The 27874-nt window shown below is 39.6% G+C and overlaps 1 protein-coding gene across 6 annotated transcripts in view; it reads right to left on the bottom strand.

Annotated features, from left to right (window-relative positions):
• DENND1A (DENN domain containing 1A) overlaps positions 1–27874 on the bottom strand; it is a 542774-nt gene that overhangs the window by 234725 nt on the left and 280175 nt on the right. For all 6 annotated transcript variants that reach the window (XM_081236287.1, XM_081236288.1, XM_081236291.1 and 3 more), the window contains 2 exons: positions 24229–24282; positions 9118–9228 (listed from right to left, as the gene is read on the bottom strand). In XM_081236287.1, coding sequence (XP_081092413.1) covers positions 9118–9228; positions 24229–24282 — 165 coding nt within the window. The remainder of the gene's footprint in view (positions 1–9117; positions 9229–24228; positions 24283–27874) is intronic.

Raw genomic sequence — 27874 nt, 5'->3', positions numbered from 1 at the left:
TAAGATAGTGGGTGCTGTCAGTGGAAGTGGATGGGACAGGATTGGAGCAAGGCTGGGAAGTTACCCATACCTTCACGCCAACACTGAAGTGTCTACCAAGGGTCAGATCTGAGGGTGCGGGGGGTGGGGTGGGTGGGGGAGAGACAGAAGTATCACCCCACTCTTCAGGCCACCAATGTCCAAGACCTGCCCAAAGCCCACATTCTCTGGGACTAACAGGAAGACACTGACAGGGAGAAGATATTAGGTTGTTTTTTTTTTCCTTCTCTACATGACGTACTATCAGAAAAGTAGTAATTCTTTTCACAGTTATGGGTACCACACAAATAATTAGGTGTGGAGGCTCAATTAACTAGGTAACAGTCTTGCCACTAAACTGTGCTTCCTTCCTAAGAACTTGTTTTAAAAAGCATCTGCTGAATAAAACAAATACACATTCCTTTGTAAAGTAAATATGCCTTTGTCATCATTTAACTGGATATTCTTAGTTTTCACAACTTCTTGCAGCACCCTTATGTCACAGAGGGAGCAACTAGGGCCAAGACACACAGGGGCTGAAAGGAACTGCAGTACACAAAACCTGCAGCCACAGTGAGTTGGGGGAGACATGCCCCAGGGACGCACCAAGGCTGGGCTCACAGCAGAGGAGCGGCACAGGTGGGGCTGGGAGAGTCTAACAACATGCAGACAGAGTGGACTGAATCTGAATGGTGCTCATGGAAATGGGGCTTTGGCCAATAGGGTCAGTATGCCAGTTAGAAATTCACATATTGGCCTTCTGCTTCCCTGGTGCCAGGCACATAGAAAATGCTCACTAAATCTGAAGTGAAAAGCTTAGGTGTGCATTCCAAGGCAATATCCAGACTGAAATTCTTTCTGTGATTTCAGATCCATGGTCAACAGAATCATACCAAAAATATTTCTCTGGGTACAAGTGTCAAAGGGAACTCCTGATAAACGAGCTACCAAGAGGGCAGTATGAGATAGTAAGAAGGGGGTTGGCTTGGAGCCAAGAGAAGGGGGTTTTAATCCCATCTCCGCTGCTCATCTTAGACAAGGCACTTCAACTTTCCAACTGCCAATATTCTCTCTCATCTGAAAAAGGAAAATAAAACCAACTAGTTCTTAGGGTTCCTGCAAGAACAAATGAGAAAAAAAAAAAAAAAGATTAGCACAGTAACTGGCACATAGTAGGTGGCTCAAAAAGGTTAACTTAAGAGAATTTTTAAAGGGTGTGGGGGATAATTGGGGACCTGCCATATAAAATATAGAGCAAATCTAAAGAAGGGTGTCCTACATGCTTAATCTACAGATGCTGTCAGTATGCCTTTGGTAGTCTTGGAGCTATTTACAGGCTACATAAGAAGCTTCCCTAAATACTACACAATCAGGATATACCTTTTACCCAAACCAGCCTTACCAGCTCCACCAGCCACATTATCCACCAGCTTTGACTCAGAGTATCTTTTTGGCTGTTTATGAGAACTTTCAGATTACCTCAAGTGTGACAAATATTCTTAACAATGTGTCTCTGGTTCTTGTGACAGTTCCCACACAAGGATTCTGATGTTCGTTTGAGAGGTGGCACATGACAAACATAACCTGGTCCCCACAGCAAGCACTTTGAAGGGGCTAAGAGTCATTTGTACGTGTAATTATTGGTTGTTTCTCCATTTCCTGAAGCCGAAGGCTCCCTTCCCCTGACACTGCATCATAATGACCCACCTGCATATCTGTCTCTTCTATGACTAGGACGTGACCTTGGGCAAGTTAACCCATCTCTCTGAGTGGATGGGCCAGTCTGTAAAATGGGATAATATTGCTCTTCTAGGACTTCTGTTGCAATTAGATGATATTATCGTTATAAAGGTCTTATTTTAGACCTACTTGCTATCCAGAAGAGTTATCAAAAAAGCAATATGAGTTAAACTCAGATATGAAAATCTGTAAGAAAAATAGGGCCTTTGTGTTAGAAGAAATCTCACTGAAGTATTTACATTAGTGAACAAGATGTAGTTAAGCCTTCCCTATTTATCATTTATAAAGGAAAACGATCAATATACATTAACTGCACAAAAAGAACAAAAACTTAACATTTTTCTTATACAGAATATGACAACATTATTGACCGAGAAAGCCTGAAATGAATATTACCTGACTCTGGACTAAATATGGCTGGGTTTGTCTCTATTGACGCACAGTCATTTTTATGGAAGACGGCACTCTGGGGTGTTCAACAGCTTTTATCTTTCAGATTCTTGACGGCTCTGAGAAGCATTAAGCCTACATCTTATCAAACAAAATTGAGAAAAATCTGGTTTGTCAAGGTATGACAGGCCACATCTGGATCTGTCAAGAGAGGGTCATCAGAAACTTCAGGCTAAAGTAGCCTTTGCATTCTCCTTCATCAAGAAGATAATAAAAGGCCACTATTAAGGAAGTAAAAGACAACAATTAGAAAACTTTTAAATTCTGAAATTGAAGGGGTCCAGAGGCTTGGACAAAACTGACGTCTGCTCAGCTACTTACCCCCAGAGAAAGTACACATAACTGATCAGGATGAGGCTGATCCCATGTGAGGTATAAGGAGACCCCTCCCCTTCCCTAAAGAGATTTCTACCATCAATTAGTAAAACTCAGAACTCAGTTAAGAATCAACTGTTTGTTAAAAAAAAATTTTTTTTGAGTAAAAGTAATGTGTTTATAGTCTGAAAAACAAAACAAAAACTGCTGAAGGCTTATACCACTGGCAAATAGCAGTCCATCTCATGATACTCCTTACCCTTAATTCAAAGTAATCCCATTCAACACAATATTTATCTCCTTATTTCTAAATAACTATTTCTTGATTTAAAATTTTAAACATTAGGGCTTCCCTGGTGGTACAGTGGTTAAGAATCTGCCTGCCAATGCAGGGGACATGGGTTCAGGCCCTGATCCGGGAATATCCCACATGCCGCGGAGCAACTAAGCCTGTGCGCCACAACTACTGAAGCCCGCGCGCCTAGAGCCCGTGCTCCACAACAAGAGAAGCCACGGCAATGAGAAGTCTGTGCACCACAACAAAGACAAGCCCCCGCTTGCTGCCACTTGACAAAGCTGCGGGCAGCAATTAAGACCCAATGCAGCCAAAAATAAATAAATTTATTAAAAAAATGTTTTTTAAACATTAACATTTGACTTACCATTACAGATGTTAATAATTTATCAAAAACATACACATACACCTTATGCCAGACTCTGTTCTAAGAGTTTTGCAAGTATTAATATCAACTCGTTTTATTTGACATGAGGTCACTGGTGACTGAACAAAAGCCGTTTCAGTGGAGGTGGGGGCTAAATCCTAACACAAGACAGAGGAGAGAATGAGAGGAGAGGAATTATAGACAGGAAACAGAAATAACTCTCTTGAGGAATTTTATTCTAAAAGGAAGAAAACAAATAGGATAAAAGGAATGTGGTTAAGGATGTTTTGTTTTGAAGTTTGGGAGACGCTATACCGTGTTAGCAAGTGCCTAAGAATGTACCAGTAGAGAAGAAAAAATAATGATGCAGGAGAGAGGAGCTCAGTGCTGGAGGAATTTCCGTAAGGTAACAGGAAGGACGCTGAAGTGTTACTTTCTCTATGAGGCACCCCTTGGCCATCTATCTAAACTGCAATCCTGCCACCTCACCAGTCCCTATCCACTCTCCTCCTCTGCTTTACTGTACTCCTTGTACTAGAACTAGCTACTGTATCATATATTTAATTCACCTCATTTATTGAAGATCTACCCTACTAGAATGTAAGCTTCATATGAGGACAGGGATTTTTGCCTATTTTGTTCACTGTTGTATCACCAGTACCTATGAAAGTGCCACAAAAAATATTTGTTGAATGAAGTCAGGTGGACAAGCGGAGGGGCTGGCCTAGAAAGGATGGACAGTTCATCCACAATAGAGAAGGTGAGTGGAGGACTAGTGACGACAGGAGGTTGACAGGTGTGGTAGGGGCTGGTGCCACTCTCTCCTGAGCGCTTGCATTAGATAAGGATAGAATTTCAGGTTAGAAATAATTTTCCCTTAGAAGTTTAGACACTGCTTCACTATCTTCTGGTTTCTACAATTGCCATTGCAAAATCTTGTGCAAGTTTGATTCTTAACCTTTGTACAAGAACTACTTTGTCTCTATCCCTGTATTGTAAAATTTCATGATAAAAGGGTTTGGTTGGGCTTCCCTGGTGGCTCAGCGGTTGACAGTCTGCCTGCCGATGCAAGGGACACGGGTTCGTGACCCGGTCCGGGAGGATTCCACATGCCGTGAAGTGGCTGGGCCCGTGAGCCATGGCCGCTGGGCCTGCGCATCCAGAGCCTGTGCTCCGCGACGGGAGAGGCCACAACAGTGAGAGGCCCGCGTACAGCAAAAAAAAAAAAAAAAAAAAAAAAAAGTATGTAGATCACATAAGTGACATTTAAAGGAGAAAAACTTAACACGCCGAAACTCAGCACCTAGTTCAGGGTTGGCCAACTACAGCCCGAAGGCTAAGTCTGGTGTGCCTCCTCTTTTTGTAAATAAAGCTTCTTGGAACACAGTCACACTCACTAGTTTACTGATTGTAAACTACAAGGTCAGAGTCCAATGGTTGCAATAATGACTGTATTTACTATTGGACCCTTTACAGAAAGGTTTGCTGATCCCTAACCTAGCTCAAGACAGAAAATAATACTTCTGATGTCCCACGTATGCCTCTTCCCAACCATACTCCTTTCACTCCCTTTGAGGAAACTACTACCTAAATTTTGTGTTAATCATTTCCCCCCTCCATATTTTGTATGTATCCCTAAATAATATACCATTTAGTTTTTCTTACTTGAATTTTATATTAATGAAATCATACTGTATATTCTTCTGTAGCTTGTTTCTTTTACTCAGAATTCTGTATTAGAGACCCCACCATGCTGATAGTGTAGTTCATCTTCACTGACACAGTATTCTACTGTATGACTATGCAACAATTTATGAGTTCTCTGTTGATGGTCATGTGGGCTCTTTCCAGGTTTAAAAAACAAAACCCAAAACAATGCTGCTATGAACATGCTTGCACATGTATCCCACTATACATGACCAAAAAGAGCGTGTAGGTATCTGTATGTACACACACACACATACACACAATTCCACCCAGGAGTGGAACTGCTGAGTGTTGGGCATATGCAAATAGTTCTGTGCCACATACTCTTCAGAGAGTAGTACATGAAATTCTCCAATACATCGGCAATATAACACTTGGCTTTATCAGACATCTAATTTTTGCAAACCTAGTGTTTTAATTACTGTAGTTTTAATTTGCTTTTCTGTGATTACTAATGTGGTTGAGCATCTTTCCATATATTTATTAGCCATTTATGTTTCTTCTGTGAAATGCCTATTTGTGCTTTTTGCCAATGTTTCTATTAATAGATTTGTCTTCTGCTTTTTTTTTTTTTTACTGTAGTAGTTCTTTATATATTTCAGATATTAATTCTCTGTCAGTTTTATATATAGCAAATACCTCATCTCAGCTTGTGCTTTGTCTTTCCATTCTCTGAATGGTATTTTTTTTTTTTTTAGATGTTGGGGGTAGGAGTTTGTTAATTAATTAATTAATTTTTGCTGTGTTGGGTCTTCGTTTCTGTGCGAGGGCTTTCTCTAGTTGTGGCAAGCAGGGGCCACTCTTCATCGTGGTGTGCGGGCCTCTCACTATCGCAGCCTCTCTTGTTGCGGAGCACAGGCTCCAGACGCGCAGGCTCAGTAGTTGTGGCTCACGGGCCTAGTTGCTCCGCGGCATATGGGATCCTCCCAGACCAGGGCTCGAACCCGTGTCCCCTGCATTAGCAGGCAGATTCTCAACCACTGTGCCACCAGGGAAGCCCCTGAATGGTATTTTTTAATGAACAAAATTCACAATTTTAATCTTTTCCTTTATACGGTGCATATTTTGGATTATTTAACTGAATCCATTTCTACTCCAAGATCACAGAGATTATTCTCCTATTTTGTCTTCAAAAGTTTTAAAATTTTGCCTTTGACATTTAAGTCCGTGATCCATTTGAAATTCAGTTTTGCAAGTTGTGTAAGATATAAATTACCTCCCTTTTCTTCCCCAAGTGGATGATCAATTATTGAAAAGTCCATCCGTTCCCCCAGATTTTACAATGCCACCTCTGTTGTATATGAAGAACCCACACACGGTCCTCTTTTGCAATCTCTATTCCGTTCCATCAGTCCATTTGTGTATCCCTATGCCGTTACTAGCATCTTAGTTACTAGAGGTCTATAAAAATCTTGATGTCTGGTAAAGCAAACTTTATCACCCATTCTTTTTCTTCAAGTATATCTTGGCTCTCCCTTTGGCTTTCCATATTAATTCTAGAATCAGGTTGCCAAGTACTATGTAAAATCCTATTGGGATTTTGAATGAAATTGTATGCAGTCTATAATATACATCATTTATACCTTTAATATAATGAGTCTTCCTATTCATGAACATGGTCATGCTTTTTCTCTACTGAAAATTCATATTGAGCATTTGAATTTTCCCTTTCAATATGTTAATGTGGTGAGCTATAGTAACAGGTTTTCTAGTATTATCAGCCTTACATTTCTGGAATAAAGTCAACTCAGTTATTATGAATTATATTTTTTATGTATTTGCTATTGTTTTGTTTAAGATTTCTACAGCTATGTTACTGAGTGAGACTGGCTGATAACTTTTCTTTCTTGTAGTGTCTCTTCGTGTAGTTGAATGTCAAAATTATACAAGTGTCACAAGAAAAGCTCAGGGGGTGTTCCTTCTTTTTTCTAGACTCTTAAGGAGTTTGTCTAAGATTGAAATTACCTGTTCCTTGAGATATTTGATAAAACATACCTGTAAAACCATCCGGGCTGAGTGTTTTGGAAAAAAAAATTTATATATTGATCCAATTTTTATAAATTAAATGACCTATTCAATTTTTATATTTCTTCTTAATTCAATTTTGGTGAATTATATTATTCTCTTCATTTCACCTTAGTTTTTGAATGTTGGCATAACATTGATAACAGCATTTTCTTAATATCTAAGATTTCTGCTGCAGCTGTTCTTTGTGCTTGTTGATTTACTCCTTTATTTCATTTTAGTTTTGGGAAGGAGCAGAAATAACTTTGTGTGTTTAATCCCCTACATTTATCTAAACAAAATCACACAGAAGATACATTCTTCCTTATCTATAATATGGAGAAATAACAGAACCTACTACAAACTGCTGTAGTGACAATTAAATGAGTTAATAGATGAAGGGGGCTTTAGCACAGTGCCTGGCACATATTAAAGGCTCAAAAACACCATGGGAATTCAATTCCACTGTTATGATGTCCTACTTTTGTTCTACTTAAGTTTAATTCTTCAAAGCAACAGTAACTGGTTATGGACTAGACCCTTTCAAATGTACTCTTAATCTATCCAGCCTCATAAACAGGCAATGATAAATCTGGTTGGCAATATTCTCATTCTGAACCTCAGTCTGGGTGTTCAGGCCCTGAGATTACGAACTACACTTACCAGTTTAAAACCAAATGCAAAACAAAGCAAGAGGTCTATTATGGGCTGTTTTTCCCTTGAGGGCAAGGGCCATGCTTTTATCACCTACTATGCATTCGTTGTAAGCCTAGCACCTAGCAGGCAATTAAAAAATTGTGCGTTCTTGACAAGCAAACAATACCGAAAAAATAAAATAATAAAATTACAATGAAAACCATAAAGAAAACTCTAATGGTCTCACTAAGTTTGCATTATTAGGTGCCTTGAATTCATAGGTAAACACATAGGTAAATCATAGGCCGATGATTCTATCCATAGGAACTTCAATAGGGAAATTCCCACCATAAGAAGGTCTTTCTACCCTCTCAAACAGTCAACTTCTCCTAGTCAATACCTTTATGTAAGTTTTACCTCAAAAAGAAAAAAAAATACTGTAAACAGATATTGAACTTTAGTTAATAACAAACATATGCAATTATTGGGGGGAAGCATAGTGATGTCTGTGATTTACTTTGAAATGCATCAAAAAATAAGATGGCTTGATGGATGGTATGAGGGATGGATAGATGGATAAAGATGTGCCAAAGCAAGCATAGAAATATGTTAATGGCAGAATCTAGATGGAATTACTTGGATGTTCACTGCAAACTGATTTCAATTTTCTGTGTTTGAGAATTTTCATAATAGATACTGGGAAAAATATAAACTCCTATACTTAGCAAGTTAAAAAAGCTAACATAAAAAGAATATGAAAAGTATTTATATTATATAGTAAAAGTTTTTACAATATAAAAAGAGCTCATCCCACTTTATTTTTTTTAAATCAAGAGCCCTATAAGATAAATGAGAAAAGATATTAACAAAATGCAAATGGGGGATAAAAAAACACATGGAAAATGTTCAGTTACCTCTAACCAAAGAAGTTAAAAATAAAGCAAACCTGTAATACCATTTTATGCCTATTTTATTAGGTAAATTAAAGCACATATTCACGAGCACATACATAATTCTGGCAAGGCTGCAGTGCAAATGGTACACTAATGCACAGCTGGCAGCATCCACTATAAAAAAGCATAGCCTGTTTGGGAAGCAATTTGGCATCCACAAGTCATAGCACTTATTCAGTCCTTTGACCCAGTGGTCCCAATGCTTAGAATACAAACTGTATCAGTCAAATGTAGCCAAAAGATGTTCACTGTAGTGTTACCTACTAAAGGATTAAACTACAAACTACCTAAATGGCCATGAAGAGAAAAACGATTTAGCAAGTGATGACACATCAGTATAATGGAATATGATACAGACATATAAAAAATGACAATAATGGAAGAGTGTGGAAATATGTAAAGTGTTCATAACACACGATCAAATGGGAAACTATTTATAATTGATTGTGAAACTACAAGAATAAATGAAATGTACATTGACACTGTGACGGAACATGAATAATTAATGAAAATGACATGTTACTACCTGAGGGGATTGTGGCTGATTTCTTTTTCTAAACTTTTCTTTAATCTTTCTGATACATCTTTCAATTAAAATAAAATTCAAAAGCCCGCCTCGACTGTCTACTCACAGTGCTGAGCTTGCTGCAGATGATGAGGATCCGGCGCTCGCAGAGCATGCTTGCGTACAGATGCAGCATGTTGTTTACATCCACAGCCACAAAATACTCTGTCAGATTTCTCTAGGAGAAAGAAGAAGGGAGGTTTGGGGATTACTTTGTTTGTTCTTATTACAAACGGTATCGTTAAGCACGAGAAACAGAAAATAATCAGAAAGTATACTCCCCTCATCCCCAGTCCTATGCTTTCTCCCTGGGAGACCAAATCTCACTCACATGTAAATCATGAAATGTAAAGTTGGAAGAAACCTTAGAGATGACGGAGTCTGAGCAATCACACCTCTGGGTGGTGATTACAGTTTGCAATGTGAAGTCACATGCAGCACTGTGCTTGCTCTTCATGTCAGCTCCGAAAGGTGAGCAGGACAAGAAGTCTGCAATCTTAAAAATGAGGAAACCAAGGCAAGAGAGAGATGCCGAGATCAAAAAACCCAATGAGCAGTGAAGATGAGATCGCAGCTCATATCCTCTGACCCTGGGTCCTAGAACTTTCCCAATGCACTGTGCCATACGTCTAAGCAAAAGAAAGTACCCAGGGACCAAAATGCTTCTGGCACAGAGCCTGTTTCTGTCCAACAGGCCCCACCTGCAAAGGCCAGGCATGCTCCTCTCCTGTCATCACTGCTGGGGTCCCCTCCTCCACAGTTTACACTCTCTAAAATGCCTCGGCTGGAAGTAAAGCAATTTCCGATATCTACAATTTCCAGGTATTTCACTCAAAAGGGGTAAAAAAACCATCGAAGACAAGCAGTAGCAAGTTGTGACAAAGCAGTGTTTTAGACTAGCTTTTGTGTGTAGCCTGGGCTTCGTTCCTTTTATTAGTACTGTAGATTGGTACTCTTCAGATTTCAGAAAGAATGTAATGTGTTTCATTTCTGCAACCTTTTCTATACCCATCTGACTTTAATAATACACATGAATATGCTAATTTCTTCAATGTTACAGGTTTTCAATGCCATACAATATAATCCTCTGAAAATGAAGGGGGTTGGTGAGGGAAGGAACGCTATTGCCAGGGGTTGCAGTTTATAATGATGAAAGATCCATAACCCATAAATTCAAGTAAACCAGGTGGATTTTATATGCAAAATAGCATAAAGTGCTTTTCGACAATATTATGGGTTGGGAATAAGAATGGGCACTTATGATTTATTATTGTTTGATTTGAGTACCAGGTTAACTATCGACCTTTATAAATGAAGCATGAGTGAATTAATAGGTCTGCATACTGACTACCTACCAAGTCCCAGGCACTGGACCAGGTACTCTTAAACATGTAATTTTAAGCAATCTTCACAAAAATCCAATGAGGTATTATTCTTTCCAACATATAGGTAAACTAAGTCTGGGAGAGATTCAGTAACTGGTACAGTCAGATTTTGGACACAGACGCAACACCATAGCCCTATACTTTCCCTTACATTACATTCTCCCTCTTAAATACTTTTAAATATCTACAATATATGAGGCTTTACATATATTATTTCACTCATCTTGAAGCCACTCCTTGAACAAACATTATCATCTCTATATACAGATAAGACAACAGAGGCACAGAGAAGTAACTTGACCAAGGTCATATAGTAAGCGGATAAGGCATTGTTCAGTCTTGGGTAGGTTTGTCTTTAAACCTGTGTTTTTTGTTTTCTTTTTTTTAACCACCACTAAAAATAGTAGATAAAACTTGTATTTGGAAAGAACATGCAGGATCAAAGTATGGCAAAAGAAAAAGTGTTTCTGTTAAAAATTGTTATTCCATTTATTGAGTAATCCTTGTGGGCCAGAAAATAGGTACTTTACCTGCGTTCTCTCTAATCTTCTCAACAACCCTGAGGAAGGCATTATCATCTCCATTTTATAGATGGGAAAACTGAGGCTCGGGAAGGTTAAACAGTCTTCCAAAGGTCACCCAGCTGGAAGGGGCCAAGTTTCAAAACCAGGTTTCCTGAACCCCAAACTCTTGCTCTAACCACCACACAAACTTGAAAAACAAAACTGAGCAAGCAAACAAGAAAGGCAGTATAAATTAGTCAACAAGTATACCTCTGGCCCAGTGGACTGAGGAGTGCTGAGCTAATGAAGTTAGGGTGGGGTTTGTTCTGAAGACAGTGACATGGCAGAGTTATTCTCGCAAACAAAAATACAAGGCCCTCAGCTGAGCATTTCAGTAAAATGCTTAACTGCTGATGAATTACATGAATTTTTCTTTTAGGAGAGGATGGAAGTAAAAAGAAAATAGAAATGAGGAGCTTAAAGAAGGCCAGAAAGCCCATTAGCACTTTTGACAGATCCAAAGATAACTCTGAAGCCACCAAAACGTGGCCTCAAGAGTCTGCCAAGAAGCTTCACGCTGGGTAGAAATATGTTACACAGCTTGCCGTCCAAATAGGGAGACACAGCGTCAGAGACAAATCCTGCGCCTTATTTTGGTGGGAGAAAAAAAAATCACAAGGATACTTTAGTGGATGGGGAAGGGAACATTTCTGAAATAAAAACACCACTTGGTTGAGGCATAACCCCCAGGCCAACCAGGTTCTGAAGGATTCAGGTGCTTGGTCCAAAAACTCTACACAGGTATGTTAAAAATATGTAACATTTAACCAAATTCTCTCTAAACTGTCATGTACTTTTTTTGGTATTTCTCATCCCATCTGTGCTGATTACCAAGATATTTGTGTCTAAACAGAAGCTGTCTTTCTTATCTGCTTCCTCCCTGCCTCTTTCCTTCTGGGACGCCACCCGCCTAGGCAGTGGGAGTGGGTGGGAATGGACTGGGAACCTCGATCAGCCATAGGAGCACCTGTGGGGCAGAACGGACCTTGGGAACACCTCGAGGGAGCCCTTGCCGCTCCCATCAAGCCTTATCTCAGAAGAAAACCCCTCAGAGAAAGGGGCCTCCTTCCCCCTAGCTTAAGAATCCGGTGGCTTAAGCTACAACCACCCTCAATTTCTCAGACCTGCCATGCTTTTCACACCCCCAGGCCTTTACTTCCTCTGTTTCCTCTGCCTAGAAGGCTCTTCTCTTCCTGAGGACACCCATTTACTTTTCATGACTCAGCTCAAATGTCACCTTCTCCTGAAAGTCTTCCTCAACTCATTTGTCAAGCTGCCCTTTGTGCTTCCATGACAATCTGTCTCTATCTTATAATCACTCAGTTACAAGCATGTTTTTGCCACCAGACTGAGATCCCTTTGGGTAAAATGATGTATCCCATCATCTTAGCAGTTTGATGAAAGAGAATCAATGAGTGGAGAAAGCAACTGACTGAAGACTACTGCTCATTAGCTCAGGCGTGAGCAGGGTGGTATAAGAGAAACACAAGGGCCTCAAAGGGGGACAACGTGGTATGTTAGGAAGAATGGACCACTTGACTTCAGAAAACCTGGGTCTGAGTTGGATGAAGTGATCAATTACTTAGTAATGATGAAGGGCCCACAGGAAAAGAACTGACATTGGAGACTCACAAAGTCAGGTAAGGTAGCTGGAGGAGGGGGAGCTTTTAAAGGTATCAGTGGCTACATTCATTTTTGTTTGTTTGTTTGTTTGTTTATTTATTTGGTTGTGTTGGGTCTTAGTTGCAGCAAGTGGGCTCCTTAGTTGCACCATTCAAATTCTCAGTTGTGGCATGCATATGGGATCTAGTTCCTGGACCAGGGACTGAACTCGGGCCCCCTGCATTGGGAGTGCGGAGTCTTAACCACTGCGCCACCAGGGAAGTCCCTACATTCATTTAAAATGTAAAGAAATAGGTGGTTTGTTCTTCAGGTAACTGGGGCAGGGGGGCAGGGAGAACTGTGCACAGAGGCAGGTGTACATTTCACAGCCAGGTCAATCATATTTCTCAGATAGGCAAGAACACAGTATAGGGAACGAGGAGTAAGAAGAGAAGGCTTCCATGGCAAGTTGTCCTAAGTTAAGACTGTAGCCAGAACACATTGTGAGCTTGTATTTATAAAAAACACAGGTACGCCACTTTCTCCCAGCACTTGGCTTCAGTGGAACTAAGTCTTCAATCTTCCATTTCTGTCTCCTATAATCAGCCAGTCAACAAACACCTGTTTGACTCCTACTAAGTGCTTAGTACCACCCTGGGAGCTAGGCGTGCAGAGATTAACTAAACATGATCCCCATTTTCTAGGAGCAACGTTAGACCCAGAAACCTCACATGCCAAGAACTGTGATCCAGGCTAGACATGCGCCAGGGCTGGCTGAGAAGGGAAGATTCAACTCTGCCAGATGGATATGGGGGGAAGGCTGGGGAGGACTTGACAGAGGAGAAGATACTTCTCTGGGCCTCCCAACAGGGGGTTCACTTAGGGCACAGGGGGAGAAGCGTGTTCCAGCCAGAGGCAAGGGGGAGAGAGCAGCTCTATGCAGGTCAGTGGAGTGAAGGGCGGGGTGCAGGGCAGGGAGCGTGCTGGGGTTCAGATCCTGTGGGAGCCTAGACTTAATAATAACAGGGAGGTAACCGGGAGCTGCTGAAGAATCGGGATGGTCCTATCTGTGTTGCAGAAAGATCTTCCTAGAGGTCCTGTAGAGGATGCACAAGAGAGGGCAAGCAGGAGGCAGGGCAAGCAGCTAACAGGCTACTGCCATTCAGGGAAAGAATGATTACAAGCTATTCAGATAAAAGCTTTGAATATGACTGTCACAGATCTCTGTAAAGTGGAATCACAGGACTTGACAGTGGATCAGACTTTGAAAGGGGGCAGGAAGGATCTGGGACAAGGCCCAGACTTCCAGGTTCCTGTGCTCCACATCTGTCCACTTGCCCAACCAGTTTTTTTTTAAAAAGGAGAGTCCAGTCTTTTAATGAAGGATCAATCCTCCTTCTAAAGAACCATCAATCCTGTCAAACGTGGTATTGCCGTCCACCTAGTCTTAGGCCCAGTGTCCTGGGTTATAATGCCATCATGGTTAAGCCTAAATAACCACCCCCTTTATTCCCTGACAATTACTCCTCCATGTGACTCACCTGCTAAAAAGGAAAACCTTGCTTAGACGGACTACTTCCCAGTGTCCATGCTCAAAAGGGCTCAGTTTTCTCAGTGCTAGTAAGTTTTTAGGCTTAAGGAAGAACATTCCTTTTCTATTCATGGAGTTTAAGTATATTTTCAGTTACATACAGTTATGTGCCTCTGAGCATCCTCCTATATGCCTAGTAATTATTATTTGGGCCCACTCTGTAGGGCTAGGTAGCAGGGACACAAAGCTGACCACTTCCCAGGCCGAACAGGGCTCAAGTCCGAGGAAGGTCTCTGGTTAACAGAGAAAGAGCAGCCCGGAAGTTGAGCTTCAGAAGAGGCACGTACAAGGCTCTCCAGGCCTTTCATTTCTACAAAGCAACAGCGTGGAAGAACACTTCCAGCTCTAACTCTCTGTGGCTCTAAATCCAGACAAAGAAGAAAGGAAGACACTTGGCAAAACCCCATTTCCCCCAGGAGAAGCCCCATAATGGCTGCTCCCTTCTAGTTGTCCCTGCTGGCTCCTGCGCTGATCCAGGTGGCTGGGGACTTCAGGCTCACTGCGATCCACGCCCCGGGTGAGGAAGCGGGTGGGGGTGGTGATGGGAGGTGGAATGGGCCTCGGATGGGAGGGGATACAGTGGGGCTCAGAGAAAAAGGGTCTTAGGTTCAGTACCTTAGGGAAATGAGATAATCCCCAAACTAAAGAACTGACTCTAAGCTGGGTACTCCTTGGAGCCTTCGAAACAGATGCTAGTCCGCCCCACGGTCTGTCATTTTATTAGTCTTTGTCACTCTCAGCTTTATACACAGTATAGATGATAAAGACTTACTGTACTGTGTCTGGAGGAGGTTTCTAAGGCAAGAGGCTGGTTTTGTCCATGGGCCTTATTTCCTGAAATAACTCTTGCTCAGATTATTTTACCATAATGTAAACCTTTAAAATCCTCAATTAATTTTTTTAAATAAGAATTTAGGTCATTTTAGTTGTGTAGGATTCTTAAAAAGGAATTATAAATTTGGATTCTAAAATAATCTGTTTGAGAGAGAATCCCACAAACTCACATAAGCGATCAAATCAGAGAAGTATCTTATAGGAAAGAAAGCAGAGTTTACCCGGAGGTCAACTTTTATCCCTCTGTATGAATGGAAAAACGATTAGAATAAACAATGACCTGACAACTCTTAACAGCAACAATGGATTCTCTATAATCTCAGTGCTTGAAAATAGGTCTTCTACTACCACTTTAACTTTGTTTATTTTTGAAAGTCACGATGAGTTCATAAATCTTTTCTATATCATGGTGCATCTTTTGACAAAGTGGAGTCTGGGCAATGTTATAAGTAACTGTCCATTCTAAATGTTTTCCTTGCATCATTAACCACTTGGTATGACACAGGCCAGATAATTAAGACAGGTTTGTTTAATATTCTAAAAGAAGGTCTATACGGTTATCCATTAATCAAAAGTAAACTCCAAACCCTGGCCACTAAAAAAATTCCTTATAGAGCCAGTTTACAATGTCATTATGAATACGTATCTGTTCATGATCTGTGACTTTTTTTAAAATGCAGGTCAACTGTTTACACTTATAAAGATTTATGCTCATTTAATTATTGCCTGTGTAAAATTCACTCCTACATGTGTTATCTTGATAGACAGAAAAAACCCTGAAGAGCAGTTACATAGTGATAGTTTTTCAGTGAAAAAGAAGAAAATATTTTTACACAGAAATTGTAGAAATAATGAGAATTAAGTTCAACAGGGATCTGAAAGTGGAAAGACTTAATTTTCTCCATTTGCTTTTCATTAACATCTGCAGACTCACTGGCCCAAAAGCCAAGTGAGAGGAACTGTTATTTTTCCTTCTCCTGAGAGTGACTGCACTGCTAATGCATTCATTCAATCATTCAGTCATTCCATAAATACATACTGAACATCTACTCTGTTCTAGGTACAGTGCTAATTACGGAGATGCAGTGATGAAAAACTCTGATCCCTGTCCTTATGGAAGGAGAACTGATAAAAACAGTCACACAATTAATTATATAATTTACACTTAGGATGAGTGATTTCTTAGGAAGGTACTGGGAGCCAAGGAGCAGAGGCCCAGGGCCCAGCAGCGTCTCGGTGATGGAATCAGACTGACCTGAGTGTGACTGCTCGTTTAGCATTTACTGGCTGGGTGGCTAGGGGTAAGTGACTTCACGTCTCTGGGCTCTATCTCCTCTTCAGAGCAGGGATAACAACCATACTGTAAGGCTGCTGTGAAGATTTCATGATATAACAAACAGTACCTGATCTGATCCACGGTGGGTGTTCAGTCAATACAACCTCCTTTCTCTCTCTCACATTAACCCTTCTCTGAAGCTGTCCAGAAGAATATAATTATCTGCTGACAGAATCAAGTTCCATATCCCAAAGTCCTTTTACCCTTTTCTTTGCTTATTCTCTTAGTTCAGAAGTCCCTAAGAGGAGATAATCAATAAATGTGTACACAACACCTCCCACATGACAGGCACTAGAGTCCTGGACTCTATTTCTTGTACCATTTCCAGTCAATGGTGGCTGCTAAGAGACATTTGTGGCCAAGCATACCCTCCATGAAAAGTGTTGCTCTTCACAACCAAAAAGGTCAGCAAAAACCAAGAAAAGATAAGCTCCAAGAAGTAATGCTCCCTAGCCCTTAACCTCAAGAGAGGTTAAGCCTAGAATTTTAGGAAAGCTGAAGGACAAAGGGAAAGAAAGGACCATCAAAAGCAGTATCTCTGTTGCACCAGGCATTGAACTTGGAACTTCACATGTAATAGTTCACTTGTTCCTCCCACTTTCCTTTATTAGATAAGGAGGCTTGAGAATATAAGTAAGTATCCCAAGGTCCCAGAGTGGTGGAGCCCAGTGTCTGGCTGTCTCCAAAACTCATGTTCTTTCCACTACAGCAGACTATATCATATTAACAACCCCTTCGTTATTGCTTGTTTCAATTTGCAATGCAGCAATTTAGTCATTTTAAATTAATCCTTGAAAAACTGCCAAGAGATTAAAATGCAAATTTCAACATGGCTAGAGCTCAATAGTGATTCTATGTCAAAAATCACACAAATTGGTCCTACAAAAGTTCAGATTCTCCTTAGAGGAAAAGCTTTCCTGCTTCATTTCATACTTGAAATATGAAAAATCATTTCTTTTCCTTTTTCCATTCCTCATGAATATCAAAAGTCAACTGTAGGGAAGCAGGGGGGTATAATGGAAACAAAATGTTTTGGTTCCTTACAAACCTGGGTCACTACACCCCATTTGGAAGCAGACCTTGTGCTATAACCTCAGGCCTGTGAGCCCTGGGTCCCCACATGTAAAATGAGGCTCACGTCTACCTCTCACAGAATAGCTGTAAGGATTTAAATGGAACCATGTATGTTAGGAGTCTGGCAGATTGTTTTTATTATTCTCACTTAGAAACAAACAAGGCCAGCCTTTTACTGGTCTGCAAAGGAAGGTTCAGGGGACAATGGGTCATACACAGGGAATTGGTTCATTAGTGGCAAAACCAGCAGAGGGAATGCAAATTTTTTTAAATGGCGGGGGCAGGGGAGGTAGTATACAGTGCAAACAGGAATTGGAGGTGGGGTTATGCAGAAGATAAATTTTTTTTTTTCCTACACTATTTCTAATCTCAGTAATTGTGGTTCTGAAAATTGAGAAACTGTCAGGACTTTCAGGTACCTTAAAGTTCTTGAGTAATTCTCAGTCCTTAAAATTAAAAAATAGAAAGATGAACTTAACCTAGGCAATAATTGTTATTATAACACTATTATAATAGCAAAACATTAGAGACAATCTAAATGTCTGTTAGTAGGTGAAACATAGTTAAAATATGTGGGGATTTCCAGTAAAATATGGTGGATTAAACACATGTATTTGCTTTTTCTCTCTCCTGATACCATGCAATCCTCACCACCCCCTGCCAGGAAAAGTCACGATGAAATAATTTTAAAAGATGTAAACCTCAAAGAATAGGAGAAAAGATAGTAATGGAAGAGAGATGTCAAATTTTTTGGAAGCCAGATGTTATTAAAGAAATGGTTCTCAACCTGGGTCATTCGCCCCAGTGGACTTCTGGCAATGTCTGAAGACATTTTTGGTTGACACAGCTGGTGGGGGGGGGCAGGTACCATCTTTCAGTGGGTAGAGAGAGCCCAGGGATGCTGTTAGAACACCCCACAACATACAAAACAATCCTGCACAACAAAGAATGATCTGGTTCAAGGTGTCAAGAGTGTCAACCAAAACTTCAGTTGAGAAACTAAAGAAGACTGACTTGGCAGCCCAGAAAAGGCTGGGCCCGGGGCACAGGGCAGCAAGCATCCAACCCAACTCACACCACAGAACTCCAAAAAAGTTCAGGAACTGGAGACACCGAGCACCTCTAAAGGCTAGGGGAAGGGTGCCAATAAAAATAAGAGTAATTCGATCCCAAATTTCTCCTCTCCCAGCTCACACAGCTAGTCAACTGGCCTTTTGGCACCCTCCTGAGGAAAAACTGTTTACTTTCTAGTAACCAGAAAGGTTTGGGAACACTAGGTACATACAGCTGAGGACAGGGGATAAAGAATTAAACAAAAAATGGGAGGGGAGCTTAAAGTATACATGTTAAATGTTCATATCCTATAACTTACCACCCCACTCAGCTTCCAGAACACGTGTTATAAAGCTTACAGTCACTGGCAAGAGAAAACTGACTAGTCCAAAAGAAAAGATTCTGATACTGACGTTTAAAATCCTCCCCTCCTCCCCAGTAGCTAGGCCTCTAAGCCATGATCTACAGTAAAGCCCGCCAGGTAACAAGCCCCATTCATGAACACAGAGCTTCCAATTAGCTTTTTAAGGCCTCATGCAGATAGGATTGGGCAGCTATTTGAGGAAAGGCCTCTACAATCAAGATACAGAACAAAACAAACAGAAGAGAGGACTGCTAAGGAAGAAAACAATGCAAAGAGAAGAAAAATTTTTTTAATTTATGAAATAACAGTGTCAAAGAAATAAGAAGAAATGTTACACCCATGAAACAAGATGCCATTAAAAAATGAATAATCTATTGTACAACACCAAAAAGCTCTTGGATATTAACAGTGATGGCAGAAGTAAAGAATTCAAAAGGGTGGAAAGATTAGTTGAAGAAAGTAGAAAGAAGACCAAAAGAGAGATGGAAAATAGAAAAGTTATGAAAATTAAAGGATCAACACTAGGAAGCTTAACATGCCACCACAGAGACCCCAGAGAAAGAAAAGAGAAAAAAATAAAGAAGAATTTTTTCAGAGAAATAATGTGAGAACATTTCCCAACTCTAAAGGACATGAATTTGCAGCCTGTATGGGTCCACCAAATGTCCAGCACAGTAGATGAAAATGGACCCATAGCAAGGCAAATCACTGTACAATTTCAAGATACTAGAGACAAATAAAGGATCCAAAAAAAACCCCACCCAAAATAAAAAACAAAAAAAGACCCCAGCAATCAGAATGGATCGAGACTTCTAAGCTTCAACGTGAAATCTAGAAGTCAATGGAGCTATGTCTTCAAAGCTCTGAAGGTAATTCCCAACCCTATCAAGAGTAGAATAAAGTCATTCGCAGTCATGCAAGGTCTAAGTGTTGCCTCCAACACTGTCAGGAAACTACTGGAAAATGTTTCACCAAAATAAAGGAATAAGATAAGCAGTAAGATGTGAAATCCAGGAACTCTTATTTGACAAATGTATAAGAAAGAAAACATATCATAATCTATCATATGATTCAGCTTGCTCATTGAAATGTAAACATTAACTTTTGATTTAAATTTTTTCCTGAAGACAGAGAAAGGATGAGGGAGGGGAAACGTGAGTGAGAAAAAGATACTTTATGTATATGTGTGTTTCTGGGGGAGAGGGGATCAGAGGTAATAAAAGACCTAAATTCATCTTCCATGAGAAAATCAATAACTGTTATCTGAAACAGAAAAATTAAGAACAGCAATATGAGCATGTCAGTTAAAAATATGGAGAGAAATACTACAGCTGCTAAAAACTTGAAGGTAGCTGCCTCTGGTGAATGGAAATAAAGGAAAATTTGGAAATTTCATCAACAATCATGTGATATTACATGTTTTTTTAAGTCATTAATATGTATTACTTTCATAAGAATAAAATACCATTAAATAAAAATATCAGGGCTTCCCTGGTGGCGCAGTGGTTAAGAGTCCGCCTGCCGATGTAGGGGACACAGGTTCGTGCCCCGGTCTGGGAGGATCCCACATGCCGTGGAGCAGCTGGGCCCGTGAGCCATGGCCGCTGAGCCTGCGCATCCGGAGCCTGTGCTCCGCAACGGGAGAGGCCGCAACAGTGAGAGGCCCGTGTACCAGAAAAAAAAAAAATCACTTAACATAGATGAAAGATATGAACAGTTTTGAGAGTACATTAAAAAAATGAGTTGCCAAACAGTATGAATAGTACAGTTTCATGTCTAAAAAATGTCTACAACACACAGGGATTCATACATTTAACATGTAAATTCATAGAGAAAGGTCTGAAATGACAGTCATCAAACTCTGGATGGAGAATGGGATTGGGGTGGGGGAGGGATGGTGGGGCTGGGATGGTGGTAATGTGGGACCTTTCACTTTTTTTAGTATGTACTTCTGAATTGTTTAATTTTTTTTTTACAACAAAGATATTTGTAAAGAATTTTTCATAACACAGGTTAATGTTCATAATACATTGTCATATAAAAAGCAAGTATAAAGGTATATAATTGATATGATCCTCCCCCATTGTGTTTTTTAAAATGTAGCTTCCAAGCTTTTAAAAAAAAAAATAAAAAGAACCCTTTTATCTCAAACAAGATATTACTGAATTCCCAATTTAAGTAGATAGAAATGAACCTGCTCTGAATAAAGCAGAAGCATCCATGCCCTGGTGGGTCAGCCATTTAGCTCCCTCAGTCCTTCCCATGTCCCAAAGAACCTCAGGCAGGGCCCCAGGAAGAACAATTTCAAAACTACTACTATCACAGAAATGAAGAAAAGAAAAACTCAGAACGTGACTTTCTCTAGGATTACAATGATTTTTTCTTTTGCTTCTTATAATACACATATATACATACCATTCCTATGACTTGGAACAGTTTAAACGGTAATAATATCTGTTCCTTACCATGCCTATATAACCACCTAAACCTGACACATTCATAGCAGCGAGGGGTGGAGAAGGTCAACAGAACTTCATTAATCTTTCCAAGTTATGATTCTATACTCATACTTCCTATTTCTTAGGGTGACTTTGATCAGTTACATTTTTCTAGAAAATTTTATATTATCACAATTTTCAAATTTATTGGATACGTCTAAGATTATTTTGTTGTTTTTAGAAATTTAGTTTTTAAAAAGTCTATTTTTCAGTTTTACTTTAACAATATTTTCTAACTAATTAAATTGTAACTTATTCTTCTAGTTTGGGTTTTTTTATTGCTATCCTTCTGGCTTCTTGAATTGCAAGTCAAGTTCATGATTTTCTATATTTATTATTTATAATGAAAGCATCCAAAGCTATGAATTTTCACAAGAGTAATTTTGGCCACATCTGTCAGGTTTTTGTTGTTCAGTGTTCTCACTAATTATTAGATAATTATTATTATCTAAATAATATCCAATTTCAATGTTTTATCTTCTTTGACCCAACCACTCCTTCAAGTAGATGAGTATTTTTTAAATCTTTATTCATCATTAATTTCTAGGTTTATTTCATTGTAATAAAAGACAGTGGCCTGTAAGAGTTTGAGTTTTCCTGTTTTGAATTCTTCAGTGCAATCTAGCACATAATCAAATTTTTTTTTTTTTTTTTTTTTTTTTTTTTGCGGTACGCTGGCCTCTCACTGCTGTGGCTTCTCCCATTGCGGAGCACAGGCTCCGGACACGCAGGCTCAGTGGCCATGGCTCACGGGCCCAGCGACTCCGTGGCATGTGGTATCTTCCCGGACTGGGGCACGAACCCGTGTCCCCTGCATCGGCAGGTAGACTCTCAACCACTGTGCCACCAGGGAAGCCCCATAATCAATTTTTATAAATGTTCCATGCCACAGCCCTGGATTCTGCTCTTTCTGCAGGACTTTTCCAGTTCTTTTTGGGTTCCTTCATTGTCTACACCTTATTGACTGCTCAATAACCATCTCCTTTACGTTGCAGAAATTCCTCAAATTTTCTAGCTCATGGTGGCTCCTTCTGCCATTACGTGGACATTTTTCTCCTTAATTTTATAGTTCTCTTATCATTTCAATGGAATTTTTTGAGAGATGAAAGGTAAAATTATGGGCTCAAAGTGTAGCACAATATATGAGAACTCAGTTTCTAGTATCAGAAAGATCAATGTTTGAATTCCAGTTCTACCATTTCTGTGCTGTAAGACCTTGAATATGTTACTTAAGTTTTCAGGACCTCTGTTTCCTTATATAAAATAATAATTAGGGTACTGACTACCTAAGCTTATTAAGAGAGGTAAATGAGAAAATACAGGTAAAGCACTGAATACCTTATTTGACAAGCTCAATGAACATTAGCTATTGTTGTTAAAATGGTAACTGTGGTCTGGATTTTTTTATTACTTAATGTCAAACAAAAAAAAGCGCAATATTTTCCACCAGAGCCTAATCACACAGATAGTAAACTTTGTGAATATCTTCGACAATCCCAGTTCATTAAGACTGTTACCTAATCACAACACTATAGCCTAACTTCATAACTTAAATGTGATTACCTGACTTATTCCAGTACTTTAAAAAAGTAATCAAGTACATACCCAAAAGAATCAAAAGGATTAAACACAAAGTTCAATCTGTACACCAAAGTTCAAAGCAGCATTATTCACAATAGCCTAAAGGTGGAAGCAACCCAAGCGTCCATCGACGGATAAGTGAAATGTAGTATGTTACGTATATATAATGAAATATTATTCAGCCTTAAAAAAAGAAGGAAATTCTGACACATGCTACAACATGGATGAACCACAAAGGCATTATGCTAAGTGAAATACACCAAACACAAAAGGAAAAATATTGTATGATTCTACTTAAATGAGGTGCCTAGAGTAATCAAATTTATAGAGACAGAAAGAATAGTGGTTGCCAGGTAATGGGAAGAGGAGGGAAATGCGTTGTTGTTTAAAAGGTTATTTAATGGCCACAGAGTTTCAGTTGGGAAAGATGAAAAAATGCTGGAGCTGGATGTTGGTGACAGTTGCACAACAGTGTGAATGTGTTTACCAATGAAATATATACTTAAGGACGGTTAAAACAGTAAATGTTACATTATGTACATTTTGCCACAATTTAAAAAGCAACCAAGTGCCTTAGTGGTGGTGATTCTATATTTAATTCTACATAGTACTATTTACAATCTGAGTAAAACATTTTGAAAATACGTCTTAAGCCTAGGCTAGATACATCATTTGGCTTGTTCAGAGGGCAAATATCACCCTCTGCTCCCTCAGACTCAAGTTCACTGCTAAGTCTTTAAGAGGTGGGGATGGGGGTCCTCACACTTCTACCCACAATTACTTTTACTTTCTTAAAAGTCAATATAGAAATGTAGTAGGAGCAAATTTTTACTTGAGTATATCTACCCTAATAAAGAAATCTTTATATGGCAAGTTCTTTACATAGAAGCATTTTATTTACAACAGCAAAAACTAAAAACCCCTAAGTTCACAACAGCGAGGAATATGCTAAATAAGCTACATGGCAAATTGAATATTATGCAGCTAACAAAAATGACTGTGAATGAAATGGCAAAATGCTTATGTAATAGGTGATTCTAACTATGTAAATAATACATTCTAAAAAGACTACAATGAGACATCAACATGTTAATAGGTGATTACCTTTGAGAAGTATGAATAATGATCTTTCCTTGTCTTTATATACTTTCTATATTTTTAAAATATTCTCTATTTGGTTTTACTTTCATAATGCATTATTTTTATAATGCGAAAATATATCCTTTTATTTTCTTTCAAAATTAGTAAAAAAACAAAGAGGAATAAAAATTTAATCCACCCCTGCCCAAGTACTCACATTCTCAGGGATGCTGGGAAGTTCTCTGGTGTCAGGCACAGTAAAATAAGAATGCTGGAAAAGAAAAACAAAAGCTATTTATTTCTGCAAAAGTATGCAACAAGCACATTATTCAGAAATCAGGTAAATGATCTGAAGATAATTCCTCACTCAGATGAAGAAACAGAGTTTCACTCATAGAGAGTAGTCTATGGAATATTTCCTTAGGATAATGTTGGATTGAAGCCAGATGCGTTAAATCATTGGTTTGGTAGATAGAGTTCTTTTCTATGAGAGAGGAACTTCTTTGAGATACAAAAGAACAGCTCAAAGAAGTTAAAGGCTAAATTCTTTTACGATGTTCGCAGGTTTCTGAACACATGAAAGCTGCAGACTTCATAATTTATTGTTCAGTGAGGCAAGTGGACACTAGGGACCAAATATCACTAGGTTCACTCAGGAATGGTCTTTACCAACCAAACCTGCCATATCATTTCAGCATCTGAGATTATATCCATCTACAAACTGCAGGCCAAATCTGCCCTAAAGGCCCAAGGGATGTTAAGGACAGCTCCAGTGGAAGGACTGCTGCCCTGAGACACTGCAGATGGCTAACAGTGGAGAAAGACTCTCCACTATGCATGCTCTGCAAATAAGCCTGCTGACTTCCAGTGCAAATTCCAGTGAAAGGAGCTGGAGACTCAGTGGAGTTGAAAACCTGACCTGTTCAGAGAACTTTCAAGGAGGCATCTCCATGTTTGTAACAAGCATGTGTCTCTGAGTTAAATGAAACAGGCTGAACTGATGACACCTCCTTCGTGCTACTAAAGACTCAGAGAACAATGGCAAGCAGGAATGGAAAGAGCCTGGTGCTGGCCAATTAAAGAAGGGATTGTGCAAAGGCCAGGAAAGGTCACATACAGAGAAAGTCAGCTTAGCCATGGCCAAAGTTCAAACCTAGACCCCCAAGTGACATTTCAGGAAGTTCTCCCCACTCCCCATTCTTGGATAATTGCAAAATAAGTAGGTTTCTGGAAAAATGAGTTGTACAGGCTTCCTGAAATGAAAGGCCTGGGGGACAACTGCAATAACGAAAATAGTAACAATAACAGTATAAGCTATTTGTCTAATATTCAGCAGATATTTATGAACACCTGCTGCATGGAAGGCTTTATACCAGGTACTTTATAAATGGTATCTCTAATTTCCATAGCAAAATTTAAGATAGATATTATCTCCATATTACAAATGGGTAAATTAAGGCTCAGAGAGGTAAAGTGACTTAAGGTCATACAGCTAGTAGGTGAGAGAACTAGGATTGAAACCAGGTCTGCATAACTAGAGCTATGCTCTTTCCACGATAACAGACTGTTATACCTGTGCTTTTTAATGAGCAAATTATAGCTAAAGTCATTTGAATTAAACCAATAAACTGAAAAGTAAAAAGAAAAAAAAATTAAAAGATAACTTAAAAAACACCCCCTGCAGTGCACTATTCCAAAATCTGTGGGTTTGTGCCAAAACATTATCTATGAAGTGTTACGACAGAGATTATGTAGCATATTAGTTATGGGAAACGAATTGGAAACTAGTTAATTAATTCAAGTCAACAATGAGGATTAAAATAATAAAAGCAAAACACAAGGTTAAATTTGATGCCATGAGATACCAAATTCTATACCAAATGGCTAGAAGGGAGTCCCAGGGAATGTTCAGTAATGGAAGTCCACATGGTGATGGAGTCCCAGAAAAAGGACTGGCACAGTGAGGGAGAAAGGACAGGGACCGCAGAGTCAGCCACTTAATAGTTATTGTGATCTTAGGCGACTTCACTTAATAGCTCAGAATCTCAATTTTTTAACCTGTGAATGGGAATTGTAATATCTACTTCAGAAGTGTTGTGAAGAATAAATGTTATATATATGAAGTGCCTAGCATTCCATAAATGGTATTTTAATAGAAAATTATTATTACTCTCTCAACTGTTAGTTTATATTCCTATTTTTCTCAATCACCTATAGAAGACACACAGAAACATTCTCTTGTGACTCAAGACAGAAAGTCCAAGACTGCCATTTTATCAATTTTTCAGGCTCTATAATACAGTTGAGACTAACCCTTCAGAAATGCAACATGGAGAGAGGAATTCCTTGTGAAGAGGAAAGAAGAAAATATCTGCCTTTACAAATGCAACAGATTGTAAATAGTGAGCCTACGCAATTCCAAAACCAACTACTCCCCAGGCTGTCCTTTGAGATTCTGTCTTGCTCCATCGCCCATGAAATGCTGGGACCAGAGGAGGTCAGAAACATTCCTAGAAACCACTGGCATGAAACAGCTGCAACCCCCCCCCCCCAACAGTTCTTCCTGCCCCTGCAATGGCTTGTCCTTGAAGCCTGGCAGCCACTCAAAGGAAGGAGAGACCCTTCCTCCCCAGTAGCTGGTGACCCACCCAGGCTACTCCCCAGCTACCTGTCAGATGTCATTACAGACTGAAACGGTGAGATCAAGCTGCTTAGGAAAAGGGACAGAGACAAAGGCAAAGTTGCTTCGCTATGCGGCAATGACTGGGGCAGGTTTAAAGCTCATTTCTTCATCTTTTCCAGACACTCTTCCTTACACAAATTTCTGGAAAAAGGTTTCTTTCCTTCCTATGCTCCATTAAAATGAGCAAAAACCTCTACCAGTTCCTTCTTTCCTCCCTTTTTTCAACACTCGTGGCCTAGTGGAAAGAACATAGGCTCGGAAGTCAGCTCTGGGTTTAAAAGCCCCGATCTCACTTATTAACCACACGACCTTGGATGGGCAAGAATCTTTTTCTCTCTAAGCCTCGTCTATGAAATGAGAATGCTAATATCTATTTGTAGAGTTGTTTTGAACATTAGAAATGCATACTTGGCATAAATTAGGAACTTAGTATATAACAGATCTATTATTAGTTATTGGCAGTAATATTGCTTTCAATGTGATCATCATGAAAAAAAAACCCTATATGTTCATTTTCTTTAAGAGGGAAAATACCAAGTTAATTACCACTGAATACCAACATTGTACCTGGTTCTACTGAAGTTGACAGACAAAACTTCTTAAACATTCAGACCCCACAACATGGGGGAAATAGCCCCTGGATAATCAATAGCTGGTCAAAGGGGATCCATCTGAGAATTCTGATGAAGGTGGTGACAAGGGTTTGACCTAGAGAATTGCAGTAACTGAAATATGGAAAAGAACTCCTTATCTGATGCCTTATCTGACAGATGAGGAAATTGAGACCCACGAAGTTAAAGGTTTTGATTAAGATCACTCAGGTCATCGGCAAAACTGTGACTTGGGGATTGAAATCTCCCAGTTTGTAATTCAGAGGCTTTTCCACCCTGGCACACTACAGACCACATAGCATGTACATAAAAGAGTTCAAGGCAACGATCTGGCCAGGAACTGTGCTAGACAGTCTCTATCCCTGTCCTTGAGGGCGTACAGTCCAGTGGCGGAGATAGGAAAACAGGTTGTTCCAACGTGTTTTGTGACTAAGAACTGCAAAGTGTACAAGCTGCTTGGGGCAAAAAAAGAAAACCTTAGCTAAGGGGGGTTACCCTGGTAAACAGGGGAAAGGCGGTGTTGAAGGTTCGGGGGTGGCAGGATGGGCTTCAGTGAAGGGGGGCAAAGC

The sequence above is a fragment of the Mesoplodon bidens genome, assembly GCF_964165515.1.
Source record: "Mesoplodon bidens genome assembly, chromosome: 6".
In the NCBI taxonomy this organism is placed as follows: domain Eukaryota; kingdom Metazoa; phylum Chordata; class Mammalia; order Artiodactyla; family Ziphiidae; genus Mesoplodon; species Mesoplodon bidens.
Note: the sequence above shows the minus strand (reverse complement) of the source record. Positions and strands in the feature narration are given on the sequence as shown.